General features: G+C 46.7%; 1 protein-coding gene across 6 annotated transcripts in view; it reads right to left on the reverse strand.

Moving 5' to 3' along the window:
• Positions 1-1,104: 1,104 nt before the first annotated feature.
• Positions 1,105-16,186, reverse strand: part of LOC134356063 (lysosomal protective protein-like) — a 53,683-nt gene continuing 38,601 nt past the window's right edge. For all 6 annotated transcript variants that reach the window (XM_063066597.1, XM_063066602.1, XM_063066599.1 and 3 more), the window contains 4 exons: positions 14,185-14,315; positions 5,141-5,303; positions 4,043-4,132; positions 1,105-2,362 (listed from right to left, as the gene is read on the reverse strand). In XM_063066597.1, the coding sequence (XP_062922667.1) occupies positions 2,279-2,362; positions 4,043-4,132; positions 5,141-5,303; positions 14,185-14,315 (468 nt within the window). In that variant the 3' untranslated portion in view covers positions 1,105-2,278. The remainder of the gene's footprint in view (positions 2,363-4,042; positions 4,133-5,140; positions 5,304-14,184; positions 14,316-16,186) is intronic.

Consider the following 16,186-nt stretch of genomic DNA (forward strand, 5'->3'; position numbering starts at 1 on the left):
TAAAATGTCACATGTTCCTACTTGTACATCATGTTGTTGAACCCCTGACTTGTTAGCCAGGTTTTTATTGATCCTGTTCACATCATCCTCACTATCTCTAACCTCAGAACAATTAGTTTATCTTAAATAACCTGCTCCCATCACTGTTAGTTGTAGGTATTGCAATCTTTTAGTATAATAGTCAAACAGTGACAAGGCATTCCAGCCACCATCTCTATGTTGACCAATGGATCTCCATCTGTATTAATCCCATCTTCCAGCACTAGGCTCACAGCCTTCTATACCTGTGGTCATCCACTCTTCTCCAACGTTGCCAATGACTCTGCAACCAACACTCTCTCTGGTAGTGTGTTTGAGGTACTATGGGTGAAAGTCCCCCTCAGATCCCTTGAAAACTCTCTCCCTTACCCTAAATCTAAAATAACCTAGCTATGATGTTTCTGCATTTTACCTATCTAAACCGTTTCTGCATTTTACCTATTTCATCTGTTCATCATTTTAAATCCTCAGTCATATCCACTCATAACTTCAGCTCTAAAGAGAACAGACCCAGCCTTCCCAGATCACTGAAACACTCCTTCCCAATGATGCTTATGTCCTTATGACAGCCCTGAATCTTTCCCACATCACTTCCTAGCTTCAGGAATGTAACCTGACACCCCTCCCTTGCCCTGCTGTGAATCTTCAGCTAACTGGGCTGTACTTTGTGAAAGTATTGTCTGAAAAAATTCTGTACCATCATTTCTAAGTAAACCTCTGCATGTAATTTTCTGCATTCTGCTTCAGCAGTCAGGATCTGTAGAAAAAGAAATAGTCAACTCTCCATTCCAAGACAGTTCTGATGGGTGGGTTTATCAGTCTGAAGTGTTTCTCTCTCCACAGATCCTGCCTGACTTTCTAAGCATTTCCAACTTTTTTCTGTTTTTATTTCAGATTTACAGCATCTGCAATATTTTTCCATTTTTTTCTTTTAAGTTAATTATGCTTAAGGCCCCCTGGATTATTTTTTCAGCAGTTTTCCAGGGATGGATGTTAAAGATCTGGGCACTCCAAGCCAGTACTGGACAGTTGTTTACAAACAAGACAAGAAGTTAGAGATTTGGATGATTTATTTGCCTGTCATTGTATTTCAGAATACCCTGTTGTGCTGGCCCTAGCAAAGGGCACATTCCCATTCTGCACAGCCACCAGCGAAGAGAATTCCACACCACAAAGTGTCAAAGGCCCACACGTGTCGATGCAAACTGCGCGCCTGCGGCCATGCACGGCACTCCTGGACTTTTGACCTGTTTCACCAGAAGGAAGATCGTGGACTAAGAGCTACTCTCAGGGGGGAGGGAAAGTGTTGAATTTGTTCAATTGCTCCCCTAATCTTTTGTTTGAAATCACATTTATGTCATCGTAAATCACTCCTTTGAAGAAGCTCCTTCAAGGAACTGGTTGGTTTGTGAATTTTCAGTGATTAACCATCCCCTGTGTGCGAACTAGCCAAGTCCTGGAATAGAATTTGTAATTAGAAACAGCACCGGCACCAAATTGAGCAGAAGGATTTCCCCGTGTACAAGGAAGACGTTCCTAGTAAGGGAATGGCCCCACTCTGGAACAATCCCAAACATATATTCATGCCTTATTAACAGGAAAGGATTGTCTTGGGTGGCTAACACTGCACTGCTCCTGCCTAGGCTACAGTCCATACACATAAATAAGCATTTGGGAGACCAGTGGGATGGTTGAGGATGGATTTGCCGCAAATGCAGGGCAGTGGGCATCTTCTGCCTGGTGGGACGGGACATTTCCCCGTGGCTTCTTTCCCAACAACCGTGGGGCTGGATGGAACCAAGCAGAGCTGAGCAAACTCGCTCCGTCGCTCGGCAGTGCACAGCGCCCCTTTCGTACTCCCATGGTAGATGTTTCTGTGCCCTCCCCTGCACGGTTTTGCTGATCTCCAACTTATGAATAAAAGGTCTGAGCGACAAGCAGTTCTCAGCAGTGGAACCTTCTTGTATCCTGGGGAACTGCCTGTACCTTAGTGTTAACCGGGTGATGTGTGATTGTCTCTGGGTTATTGAGTTAGGTTCACAATGTTGCCTGAAACTGACTGAGATTATCTCCCACTTTCTATCAGTCTCATTTGTACTTGGCTTAGCTTGCTGCCAGTTACTCTAGTCCGTGTACTGTGATTAAAAAGCTTATTGTCATAAGAGAAGCTAGAAAAGCGGCCAATCATCGGGCCTTTGGATTGCGAGCCGGCGAGCTGGGAAACTGAGTGGGTGCTGTCTCAGTACGAAGTGTTGGAGAGGTAGGACTCGAACATCTTCAAAGCCTGCGGGGGTGCCCATTGTGGTACCATGTGTCCGGCTCCCTGCGGAGAGACAAAGTAGAACCGGTCTCAGGCAAAATAAATAGTTATCAATGCTCCCCTGGTAACAAATGCTTCTGGGGTTAGATCACCAAGACCTCTACTGCTTCAGGAGGCTAAAGAAATCTGGCACATCCCCGTAGGCCTTACCAATTTTTATTGATGCTCCATAGAAAGCATCCCATCGCAGCTTGGTACGGCTACTGATCAGCATGTGACCACAAGGAACAGCAGAGAGTTGTGGCCACAGCTCAGCACATTGCAGAAACCAGTCTCCCCTCCATGGATTCCGCCTTTACTTCTTGCTGCCTCTGACCCCACCTCACTTTCATTGGCCTGAAATCATGTTGCAGCAGGCTTAGGGACAACTTCTAACCCGCTGTCGTATGGAGGCTTGCAAACCTGACTTCACAATCAACCACATTATGACCTTGCACTTTCTCTATTACTGGTACCCTCTCTTCTGCAGCGTTATCATCTCTCCTTGTTCTATTTCAATGCAATCTGATCTGTATGAGGGCCATCATTTTAAGGTGATTGGAGGAAAGTATAGGGGGATGTCAGAGGTACCTGTAAGTTTTTAAACACAGAGTGGTGAGTATGTGGAATGCATTGCCAGGGGTGGTGATAGATGCAGGTACATTAGGGGCATTTAACAAACACCCACATAGGTACGCAGGTGATAGGAAATGGAGGGCTATGTGGGAAGGAAGGGTAAGATTGATCTTGGAGTAGGTTAAAAAGCCAGCACAACATCATGGGCTGAAGGGACTGTACTGGGCTGTAGTGTTCTATGTTCTAACGGTATACAAGAAAAGCTTTTCGCTGTACCTCAGTACACGTGACAATAATAAACCAACTCCAAGTCCAATGCCTAATCCCAGGGCATTGCAACTCTCAAGTTTCTTGGCCGGTATTCCACGGGACGAAAACAGGGCTGGAGAACCAGAAACCCAGAGAGACAGCACACCACCACCACCTCGGGAGACTTGCCTGGGAATGTACACGTCAACACACTGAAGGTTGACCCGAGAGTGGTTCTTGTTGTTATCACAGAATCCTATATGGGACGTGGTCTGGGGAGAGGGTAGAACAGAGGTCTGTGTGGCATCGAGTACCCCATACCCATGGCTGAGAATGTGATGGAGAGGCTGTCTCACGTGGGTCAGTGGGACGGGACGGGACATAGGATTGGAATGAGCTGGAGTGGGGAGTGTGGGGACACATGGGGCAGAGGATCTCTGCTCTACAAGAGTGGCCCTGTTTCAAATGTTGTTTTCAAAGATTTGTTTCCTGGAGGAGCAAAGGCTGAGAGGAGACCCGACAAAAGTTTATGAAGTTGTGAGAGGTGCAGAAAGGTTAGACAGCCGGCATCTCCCTCCCAGGATCAAATGTCTAATACTAGAGGGGAGGTTCAGAGGAGAGATGTGGGGCAATTGTTTTTACACACTTGGACAGGTGGGTGCCTGGAATGGGCTGTCGGGGTGGTGGTGGAGACAAGCACATTAGAAATGTTTAAGTGGCTCTTTGACAGATACCTGAGCAGAAAGGTATGGTGTTGGCAGGCAGAAAGGAGTAGGGTTATCAGCTGAATTTGTGTGGCGCCGAAGGACCTGTTCCTCACTGTACCATTCCACGTTCTAACTGAACTTCAGTGAGTGACAAAGTGGGGGGGGGGTTTACCTTGACAGTCAGGAACGTGAGGCTTCCGTATTGTTCGTAGAACCCAGCAATCTGGTTATCGCAGATCCATGGCTGGTAATCGACCGTTTTCTGACAGTAAAGAAGATACTTGGTTATTCAGGTTGCCTAAGCAGATTCCCTCACCTGATCTCTCCGTTCTCAAGCCCTGCATACCTGATCTCCCTCTCTCCTGACAGCCCAATGGCTATACTGCCATCTGACAATCCTCACGGTGATAATGGAGGAGCAAGTTTCACACGTCGTGCTGGGGAACAGTGGGAGTCTCTGACAGGAAGGACACCACGTCACTGGGACCATCTCAGTGTCTGGATTTGCTCTCAGACACAAAGCACCTCCTTCAGGACAATTTGTGCAACAGCACAGTAGTGTCGTGGTTAGCACAATGCTTTACAGTACCAGTGACCCGGGTTCAATTCCCATCGCACAGTAGTGTTGTGGTTAGCACAACCGTTTACAGTACCAGCGACCGGGGTTCAATTCCCATCGCACAGTAGTGTCGTGGTTAGCACAACCGTTTACAGTACCAGCGACCCCGGTTCGATTCCCGCTGTTGTCAGTATGGAGTTTGTATGCTCTCTCCATGAACACGTGGATTTCCTCCGGATGCTCCGGTTTGCTCCCATGTTCCAAAGACATACTGGTTAGTAGATTAACTGGTTATTGTAAATTGTCCCGTGATTAGGCCCGGCTTAAATTGGGGGATTGCTGGGTGACGAGGCTCGTCAATAAATAAATTTCTTAATTTAGTGATTACCTCATTGGCCCACCCACATTCCTAAAAACCATAAAACATAAGAGCAGAATTAGGCCATTCAGCCCGTCGAATCTGCTCTGCCATTCCATAACGGGTGACTGAATATCCCTCTCAACCCCATTCTCTTTCCTTCTCCCGTAACCTTTGACACCATTACTAATTAAGAATCTATCCATCTCTACTTTAAATATATCCAGAGATTTGGCCTCCATGGTCTCCCTTCACCACCAGTGGTTCACAATGTCCACCACCAACCCCCTAAGCAAATACTTCTTGGTCCCAGGGCACAGCCTGAAATGAAATCGGAATAGGATCTTACTTACCACCTGATTGAGTGACCGCACAAACCAGTTGCCTCCCAGAAAGTTGCAGGCCATATCGGTGTCCCCATTGTAGACGAGCGCACGCAGACCCATATTGAGGAGTGACAGGTAGAAGGTCTCCATGTTGGTGTAGATGCGGCCATAGGTTCTACTAATCTCTTCACTGCAGAGAGGGTTAGCACAGGTTAGAATGAACTGCAGAAGCGTCTCAGATCAGTCCAGACTGACCACTGAAGCTAGCAGAGACCTCAACAAGCTTTAAAATTCCTGACAAGTTGATTGGATAGAATTTTGTTGTTATGAGTGGTATATGTAGGGAGTTATTATTGAATGCATCCAAGTATCTGAGACTTATAGATTCATCGAGTTATACAACACAGAAACAAGCTCGTTGACCCCACACATCCATTCTGCACAAGACACTATTTAAGCTAATCCCATTTGGAACCTTTCCTGTCACTACCCCCGCCTTCTGGAGCTTGTTCCATCTAACCACCACCCTCTGCGTGAAAAACTTCTTTCTCAAGTCCCCTTCAGATCTGCCCCCTCTCACCTTACATGAATGCCCTCTCTTTGTTTGGACTCTTGTACCCTGGGAAAGAGCTGGGGACAATCTACCCTACCTGCAGCCCTCATCATTTTATAAACCCCTAGAAGGTTGTTACAGCCAGGGGTGGTAATGGGGACAAGCTCCCACTACCTATAAAATGCTCCTAATGCCGTGCGTCTCAAGTATACTCTGACAATCAAGTCCAGTTCCTGGCTTTCATGTATGGCTTAACTACTAAGCCCGGCCAAACAATTTCTACTGACGGGAGAAGGAGTAAAGGCGGGTTACTGGCCCCTTAAAACCAGTCACTTTGAGCAAATGGGGCTTGTCAGCCATGGTTTGCAGCTCAGCCAGAAGGGAAATGCTGATCTGAAACCTCTGCAGCCTTGTGGCTATACCAACACATTGGGAAGGCTTCGGAAGTAAACCCCGAGAGAAAATTCTGGAGCTTAGATCCCTAAGGCAGTCCTACGTTGAGTTCAACACCTGCTGGCAACAACTCCTGCAATGCTGCTGGTGCCAAATTGTATCGGTCTCTGCCCTTCCTTTGGGTTCATCAGATATGTGGAGAGGGAGAGCTTGCTACACGGGCAAGGGCTTACTCTACATATTGTACTGGGCAGGCTTTCACATCTAGACAGCTGGGATGCCACATCCATGGCCGACCCTGACCGTCCAAGGCCTTGGTCCCCCCTCAGTCTCCTCCATTCCAATACTGCAAAGGGAGTGACGAAGAACAAAGGAACAGCAGATGAACAGAGTAAGTGTTTTGCATCAGTGTGGAAGACAGCAGCAGTATGCCAGCAACTCGAGTGTCAGGGAACAGAAGTCAGTGCAGTCACTATGACTAAGGAGAAGGTGCCATGAAGCTGAAAGGTCTGAAGGTAGACAAGTCACCTGGAGCAGATGGACTACATCCTAGTAGTTCTGAAAGAGGTAGCTGAAGAGATTAGTAATGATCTTTCAAGAATCTCTAGATTCTGAAATGGATCCAGAAGACAGGAAAATTACAAATGCCACTCCATTGTAAGGGACAGGAAATTGTAAGCTGAATGCAGTGGGCGGTAAGATGTTGGAGTCCTTTATTAAGGATGTGTTTTCTGGGTACTTGGAAACACATATTGAAATAAGTTCAAATCATGGTTTCCTTCAGGGAAATCTTGCCTGACATATTTGTTGGAATTCTTTGAGGAAATAACAAGCAGGCGAGAGAAAGGAGAGTCAGTGGATGTTGTTTAGTTGATTTTTAGAAGATGCCACACATGAGGCTGTGAAACAAGACAAGGGCCCAAGGTACTACAGAAAAGGTACTAGCATGGATTTGGCTGCTAGTGTTCAGCAGAGGCAGGGGTAGGTTTTGGATCCAGTACTTAACACTTTATATGTCAATGATCTGCACAACAGAATTGATAGCTTTGTGGACAATACAAAGACAGGTGGAGGGACAAGTAGTGTTGAGGAAGCAGGGAGCCCCGGACAAATTAGCGGATGTGGCAGATGGAATACTGTGTGGGAAAGTATATGCTCATGCACTTTGGTAGAAGGAATAAAGGCACAGACGGAACTTGAAGGCAGAGCTCAGGAGGGTTAATGGCGCCTAACGGCGACTCTTTGCTTGCATCTTCGGAAACAGCTCTATTTCCATCTTTAATATCTCTATTTTTCCCTTTCAGGGCTCTTTGAAGACCCTGACCTGGAGTTACACGTTGACTTTGGTTCTTTGCGAGAATGGGACCTGCTCTCACGGTTCCATAACTGGCCGTTGTTCGGCATGCCAAGGGCTCAGCCTAAGAGTCCTACTCGGGTTCAGAAGCCTGGGATCTCGGGGCTCTGGAGACAGGTGGATCGAGGGTCAGTCATGACAGCAGACCCTTGTGTCGTCTGGGGAGTCGGGATATCTGCGGTGTGCCTGGAGACCCGGGATCTTCGCGATCTTCAGGCACAGAGCTCAAAAAAGGCGATGTAACAGACTCTTAACATCATAAACCAGCGAGTTGTTTGTTAGGTCTCCCCGCTCGCTGGGAAAATGGAGGCACCTCTTTCTCCCTTATTAGGGAGAGAGAGAACCTGTGGTATGTCGAATGCAGGGTGAACAATGTAGTCTTTGGGGTGACTGCAGTCTGTGTCTTTGCTGTTGCTTTGCTCACACTTGAGTGCTGGTGGTGGTGCTGATGCTTTTTTTTTGCCGGTGGGGGGAGGGGGGAATTGTTGCTCACTGCTGCTTATGCGCGGGAGGGAGGGGAGCCGGGTGGGGGGGGGGACTTTGGGGTTCTAACAATTAACTGTCGTTCATTCTATGGGACACTTCTCTGTTTTTGTCGATCATTGCAAAGAAAAAGCATTTCAGGATGTATATTGTATACATTTCTCTGACATTAAATTGTACCTTTGAACCCTTTGACTATTTCCTAGACAGGGACCAACTTCAGAAATTAGACTTGGACTTGAGAGTCCTATTGTAAGATTCCCTTAAAGGTTAACACACACAAAATGCTTTTGGAACTCAGCAGATCAGGCAACTTCGATGAAAATGAATAAACAGTCAACATTTTGGGCCGAGACTCTCCACCAGGATGAGAAAGGAAGGGGCAAGATGCCAGAATAAAGTAGTCGGGGAGGGGAAGAAGGATAAGCTAGAAGTTGATAGGTGAAGCCAGGTGGGTGGAAGAGGTAAGGGCCTAGGCAAGAAGAATCTGATATGAGAGGAGCTTGGACCATAGGAGAAAGGGAAGGGGGAAGACTACCAGGGGAAGGCGATAGGCAGGTGGGTGGAAGAGGTAAGGGGCTAGACAAGAAGGAATCTGATATGAGAGGAGCTTGGACCACAGGAGAAAGGGAAGGGGGAGGTGATAGGCAGGTGAGGAGAAGAGGTGAGGGGTCAGAGTGCAGAAGAGAAGAAATGGGAAGAAGAGGGAAGGGGAGGAGAAAACAAAAAAAGAGAAAAAAGATACTAAAAAAATCAACCTTCATGCCATCAGGTTGGAGGCTCTGAGGTGTTGCTCCTCCAGCCTGAGAGTGGCCTCATTGTGGCTGTAGAGGAGACCATGGACTGACGTGTCAGAATAGGATAGGAATTAAAATGGTTGCCACCGAGAAATTCCGCTTTTGATGGATGGAGTGCAGGTGCTTGACAAAGTGATCCCCCAATTTATGTAGGTTCTCACCAATGTAGAGGTGGCCACATTGGGTGCACCAGTGAAGTGTTGCCTCACCTGGAAGGACTGTTTGACCTGAATGGAGGTGAATGGGCAGGTGTAGCATTTCTGTTACAGGGATATGTGTCAGGAAGGAGGTTAGTGGGAAAGGATGAATGGACAAGAGAATCACAGAGGGATTGATCCCTATGGAGAGCAGAAAGTGGAAGGGAGTGAGGAAGTAAAGATGTGTTTAATGGTAGGATCCTGTTCAAGATGGCCAACGTTGTGGACGATGATGTGTTTGTTGGATATGAAGGCTCACGGACTCGTTGGTGAGGACAAAAGGAACTCTATCCCAGTTAATATGGCCAGAAGCTGGGTGAGCACAGATGTCCAGGAAATTGAGGAGAGACAGGCGAGGGCAACATCAATGGTGGAGGAAAGAAAACCCTGTTCTTTGAAGAAGGAGGACATTGCTGATGTCCTGGAAAGGGAAGTTTCATCTTGGGAACAGATGCAGTGGAGACAATGGAACTGAGAAAAGGAAATAGTATTTTTACAGGAGGGAGGGTGGGAAGGGTCGAGGGAATCGGTAGGTTTATAAAAGATGTCAGTAGACAGTTTGTCTCCAGAGATGGTGACAGATTGAGATCGAGAAAGGTGTCAAGAATGGGTCAAATGAATTTAGGGGCAGGGTGGATGTTAGAGGCAAAGTTGATGAAATTGCTGAGTTCAGCATGGGTACATGAAGCAGCACCAATGCAATGCAGAGAGACTTGGGAAGAATTACCAGGGAAGGCTTAGAACATGGACTGGTCTACGTAGCCAACAAAAAGGAAGGCAGAACTGGGGACCATGGCTTCCTCTTGAGTTTGCAGAAAGTAGGAAGAGCCGAAGGAGAAACTGTTGAGGGTGAGGACCAGTTCTGTCAGATGCAGGAGCGATTATGTAGAGGAACTGGTTGGGTCTTTTGTTGAGAGCTTTAAGGCCTTCTTGATGGGGGATAGAAGTGTATAGCGGCTGGACATCCGTGATGAAAATGAGGTGGTCAGGGCCAGGGAATTGAAAGTTATCGAGGAGATTGAGAGCTTACGAATATTGCGGATGTAGGTGGGAAGAGACTGAACAAAGGGAGTTAGAATGGAGTTGAGGTATACAAGTTCAGACACAGGTTTAATGGAGCAGGAGCAGGCAGAGACAGTGGGTCTACCTGGACGGGCAGGCCTATGGGTCTTGGGTAGGAGGTAGAAACAAGTAGTGCAGAGTAAGGAAACTATGAGGCCGGTGGCAGTGGATGGGAGATCTCCAGAGCTGATGAGGTTAGGGACTGTGCATGAGGCAGTGGCCTGATGGTCTAGAGGGTGGTCCTTCTCGAGGGGTAATTAAGTGGAGGTGTCTGAGATTTGCTGCAAGACAGAGGTCAGTGCACCACACTACAACAGCATCCCCTTTGTCTGCGGGTGTGATGGTAAGGTCGGGATTGGCGCGGAGAGAGTGGAGGGCAGTGCGTTCAGAGGGGGTAAGGAGAGAGGAGTGCTGATGTTGAGATGGTTGATGTCTTGTTGGCAATTGGAGATGAAAAGATCCAGAGCAGGCAGAGAACCAGAGTGGGATGTCCAAAAATTGGAGGAGCGTTGAAGGCGGGAGAGGGGGTCATCAATACAGGGTGGGGAATACTGCCAAAGAAGAAGCCTCAGAGATGGAGGTGGTGGAAGAACTTACTGAGTTGTATGCAAAATGGGACAATGGCAAGGCCCTTTGTTTCCTCCCTCAGAGAGGGGAAGTTCACAGGGAATGATGAAGACACAGCAGGGATTGGAGTTAAAGGTTAACTTACAGCTTGAGACAGTGATGAGGAAGGCAAATGTGATATTTGCATTCACTTCCAGAGGACTAGAATATAAGAGCAACGATGTAATGGTGAGGCTTTATAAGGCATTGTTCAAACTAAATCTGGTGTATTGTAAGCAGTTTTGGGCTCTAAATCCAAGAAAGGATGTTCTGGCTTTGGAGAGGGTCCAGAAGAAGTCTACAGGAATGATCGTAGGGAAAAAAGGGTTAAGGAATGAGGTGTGTTTGATTGCTCTGGGCCTGTACTTGCTGGGATCTCTTTGAAACGTATCAAATATTGAAAGGCCTAGATTGAGTGGACATGGAGAGAATGTTTCCGACAGTGGGAGGGTCTAGGATCAGAGGGCACAGCCTCAGAATAGAAGGATAACCTTCAGAACAGAGATGAAGTGAACTTTCTTTGGCCAGAAGGTGGTGAATCTGTGGAATTCATTGCCACAGATGTGTGTGGAGGCCAAGTCATTGGGTACATTAAAAGCAGAGGTTGACAGGTTCTTGATTAGTAAGAGCATCAAAGTTTATGGGGAGAGGGCAGGGGGATGCAGTTAGAGGGGAAATAAATCAGCCAGGATCTCTCAGGAGACAATTCCATTCCCCATTGCCACATTGACGCATATGGCCATGGCTTCCTCCTTTGCCAACAGAAATACACCTCATATTTCTCCTGGGCAGCCTCCAACCTGACGGCATGAATACTGAATTCTCAAACTGCTCCCCCTTTGTTCCCTTTCTCTTTTTCTCTTTTCTCTCTCATCCTGGTCCACCTTATCCCTATCATCTTACCTCATTCATCTCCACACCACCCACACACTCCTCCTACTCATTTCCCTCTCCACCTCCATGTTCTTCCGTCCTCCCCAACTCAGAATAAAATCCATCGTTGTCAATTCCAACTATCACCACCTGGCTTCTGACACCATTCCCATTCCCTCCACTGATCCGCTGAGTTCCTCCAATACTTAGTGTGCTGAAAAGGGACATATCGATGGTTTACTGCAGAGCGTGAGGCTGTCAGGGCTCATTCCCACTGGATGTAATGTGAAGGGGTCCCAGAAACAGTGAAGTCTCAGGATGTAAGAGGGAGGATTTTCCAGCAGTTCACATAATGCTGAGTATAAGGGCCAATTGTTGACAACTCTCCCGTCCCTTTGAGACACGTCCTAGCCACAATCACCTCCTGCCCTATCCTTCTGTCCTAACATCGGAGGTGGGATATCAGTGATGATTATATGATATTTAGCTTAACTCACAACTGTTCAGTGTGCTGGATATCACCAAGCAGCAACCAAACTCCCGCCAGAGAGGAGTCTCATCACCCCGAAGATTTTCCCTTCTCTCCAATGGGCAGAGGATACAAAAGCCTAAAAGCTTGTATCAAGAGGCTCAAGGATTACTTCTATCAGAGGTGGAATATCAGCGGATGATTATACAATAAATTCACAGTGGAAGACAGACTCACAATCTACCTTGTTATGTGTGTACATCTTGTTACTTACCTGCACTGCACTCTCTCTGTAACTGCTACACTTTATCTGCATTGATATTGTCTTACCTGGCTCTGCCTCTATGCACCGTGAAATGATCTGTATGAACAGTATACAAGACTGTTTCTCGGTAATGTGAACACAGTAAACCGATTCCAATTCCCATCATGTTCAGTGGCATGCCCACCGCTGAGTTCTCTCACTAAGGTCCCAAGTGCTTGGGGGAGGGAGGAGGTGGGTAGATGGGATGTGATTCCATTGACCAGGAATTTGGTGAGACGTGCCAGCCTCAGCAGCTTAGTGTTCTGCTGTAAGCTACTTCCTTCTTGACTGAATGAGTGTGACTGCAGGTCGTGCTGGAGAGGAGGCAGAGGAGATGCTCCAACATGTTGTCTGGGATAGTGAATTCCAGCTATGAGGAAAGACTAGAGAGACTGAGACCATGGTCCCTGGAGTGGAGGAGGTTAAGTATACGTGACTGAGTGTGTAGAGTGGAATGGTGTGGCGTATAAATGAGTAGACCGCAGGGAACCTTTCCCCATATCAGAGAAAGATCAAACTAAAGGAAGGGAGGGAGAGATTTAGAGTGGGTCTGACGGGACCCTTTCTCAGCCGGAGAGTGGTGAATCCCTGAAACATTTTGCCAGAGGGAATGTGGAAGCAAAGCCACTGACAGCATTGAAGAAGTGTCTGGACAAGCACTGGGTTTATCAGGAAAGATTATGGACCAAGTATTAGAAGCTAGAATTCATATAGACAGGTGCCCTCTGGAAGGCATGTACATTATGGGCCAAATGGCCTGCTGTGGATCTGAGACCTGTTGCCGTGTCCTGTAACCTCCACTACTCATCTGGACAAAGGAAGTGGGTACGTGGGAACACCAGCAAATCCAGGCCACCTTGCTAAGAAAAGTATTGCCATACCTTCATCATCATTGGGACAAACTCGCAGCCCTCTGACGAACTGCAGTGGTTCAAGGTGCATTGGTACAGCTGGTAGAGCCTCTGCCTCACAGGACGCAATCCTGACCGTGGGGGCTGTCTACGTGCAGTTTGCATATTCTCCCTGCGAGCACGTGCTTTTCCCTCGAATGATCCCAATTCCCCCTACATCCCAGAAGTGTGCGGTTGGGAGGTTACTGGGCAGCTGTAAATTTCCCATCTTTTGTACACGGTGAGGAATTAATAGGAATGTGGGAATGAAAGAATGGGATCATTGTAGGATTGGTGGAGATGGGTGGCTGATGGTTGGGATGGTGGACAGAAGAGCCGACCTCTCTTTGACCTTTTGCCTCTAAGAAGGTGACTAAAGCGGTCTCCTCACTACAGGAAGGAAGTGGGAGCCTTAGAGAGGTTGCACCATGTATTTGGAGTGAAGGAGAATGCGAGTGGTGGGTACTTGGAGTGCCCTGCCAGGGGTAGTGGTAGTGGCAGGACGTCCCATGCACCCGCTACTCTCTGTGTAAAAAACCTTACCTCTGACATTCCCCCCCCCATCTTAGATAAGCTCATGGATGATGGAAAAATGGAGCGCTCTGTAGAAAGGAAGGGTTAGATTGATCTTAAAGTAAGTTAAAAGGTTAGCACAACATTATGGGCCGAAGGGCCTGTACTGTACTGCGATGTTCTATGTTCTATGTTATCAAGTTAATTAAGAAAGGGCATTAAATTTGGAGAATTGCAGGTTTGGGATTGCCTGGGTTGATGGTATAACGTTAGGGACACATGCCATTGCAGAGAGAGTGCACACCAGACATTAGCCAGCATCTTGTTTCAGGTGGACAGGAATGATCCCAGGACGTTATTTGAGAGCGTAGGGAAGTCCTCCCAAATGTTAAAATCCATATCTATTGTTCCTCAGTCAACATCACTATCACATCGGACTTGCTGTGAAAGAGTCCTGGTTCAGAACTGGTTGTTGACATCAGAAGGGTAATTGCAAGTTCCTGTTCGCTAGCTGTGTATCGAATGAGTTGCATGACCCTCACACACACTGTTCCCAATTTGCCAGCTGTTCCCTTACCTGCAGAGTTGCCAGCCCTGGACATTTCTTGGGATATGCAGAGCTGCCCTCACGTCAGCACGATTTAGCCAGGTCCACATAGCTGTATCATTGACGCATGGTGGAGCAAAGTTTCCAGACGTATCTGTAGCCTGGTCAGAGAAGGGGATGACAATGTGAGTGATGTGTGGATGGTGAGCTACGCTCTGCAGGAGAAGCCTCTCATTGATATCAGATACCACCACAATTCGTAACCGAGTTACAGCTAAGGCAATTTCTAAACTGTACTTATCCAAATATTTAACCACTTCATACTACGACGAGAACTCGTGTGGAACTGAGTGCACAAGGAAGGAGTTTGACCACTAGGACCCTGCAGGATGAGAATTAAGGACTCATCGACTCTGCACAGTGAGCGTGTACAGATGGAATTAGACCCAAAGGGTTTCCATAAGAGGAAAGAGCAGAATTAGGACATTTGGCTCATCAACTCTGTACCACAATTCAATCATGGATCAATTTTCCAACCACATTCACCTGCCTTTTCTCCGTAACTCTTATCCTCCCCACCAAGCATCAACCTATCAATTTCACAGTGGCATAGTGGTGAGCACAAAGCGACCTGGATTCAAACCCACTGCTGTTTGTAAGGAGCTTGCACGTCCTTCCTGTGAACACGTGGGCTTTCTCCAGATGCTCCAGTTTCCTCCCACAGTCCAAAAACATGCAGTTAGCAGGTTGATTGGTCATTGTAAATTGTCCCATGATTAGACTAGGGATAAATCAGTTGGTTGCTGGGTGGTGGGGTTCAAAATTGTCCCAACTGTTCTCCCCCACAGTCCAAAGTCATACGGTTGATAGGTTAATTGGTCATTGTAAATTGTCCCATGATTAGACTAGGGTTAAACAAGGGGTTGCTGGGTGGTGGTGGGGTTCGAAGTGATAGAAAGATCTACTCTATGCTGAATATCAATAAAATGAAACAAAAAAAAATGTTTTAATTCTGCCTTAAATACACCCAATGACTCAGCCTCCACAGTTGCCTGTGGCAATGAATTCTACAGATTCACCACTCTCTGGCTGAATAAATTCCTCGTCATCTCCATTCTAAAGGGACATTCCTTTATTCTGAGCTGTTCCCTCAATTCCTAGATTCTCCTACCGAAGGAAGTACCCTCTCCACATCCACTGTATCTAAGCCTTTCAGTATCCAGTGGGGTTCAATGAGATAACCATCCTATCTTTCTCAAGCTCATCAAGTACAGGCCCAAAGACAACAAATGCTCCTCAGAAGTCTTTCATTCCTGGGATTCAGTAGGTGAGTGAATGGCAATGACTTTTTAGAATTTAATGTACAGCAAAAGATTAGTCTTCTGGAAAATTTAGACCCTGCCCAGTATATCACAAGCACAACTCCCTGTAGCATTGGGATTATCTACATGAGGCGCTGCCTCACGAGGGCAATGTCCATCATCAAAAATTTCCTCCATCCAGGCCAGACACCTTCTCCCAGGTACCATCGAGTAGGAGGTACAAAATCTTGAAGTCACAAAGCACTAGGTTAAAGAACAGCTACTTCTCTTCAACTATGTGGTTCTTGAGTCAGTCTCTACACTACAGCTTAGCAATACTTGGACCACATTTATTACTTTGCATTATATGGACTACGTTTGGGTCTTTGTTCTAATTGTGTTCTTTCTTGCAAAAACGGTGTATAATTTAGGTTTAATTTATATAATTGCTTTTGTTGTGAATGCTACTTACACGGTGCTATGTGCCTGTGATACATGGTGCGGCAAGCTTTTCATTCTTCCTGTGCATGACAATAAACTCGATTTTGATCAAGGGGTTTATGAGAAGACAGTAATCTTATTGGATTTGAAATGATGAGGTGAATGGAAGGAACTGGACCAATTAGAATTTTATAGTGTGTTTTAGAATGATTTGAGCCCAATATCAGAATGCAGAGATATCTACGGTTTAGTTTACTGAACTAGTAAGCCAGATGCCCGGACCAATAATC

Source organism: Mobula hypostoma, chromosome 14 (genome assembly GCF_963921235.1).
Source record: "Mobula hypostoma chromosome 14, sMobHyp1.1, whole genome shotgun sequence".
Lineage (NCBI taxonomy): Eukaryota > Metazoa > Chordata > Chondrichthyes > Myliobatiformes > Myliobatidae > Mobula > Mobula hypostoma.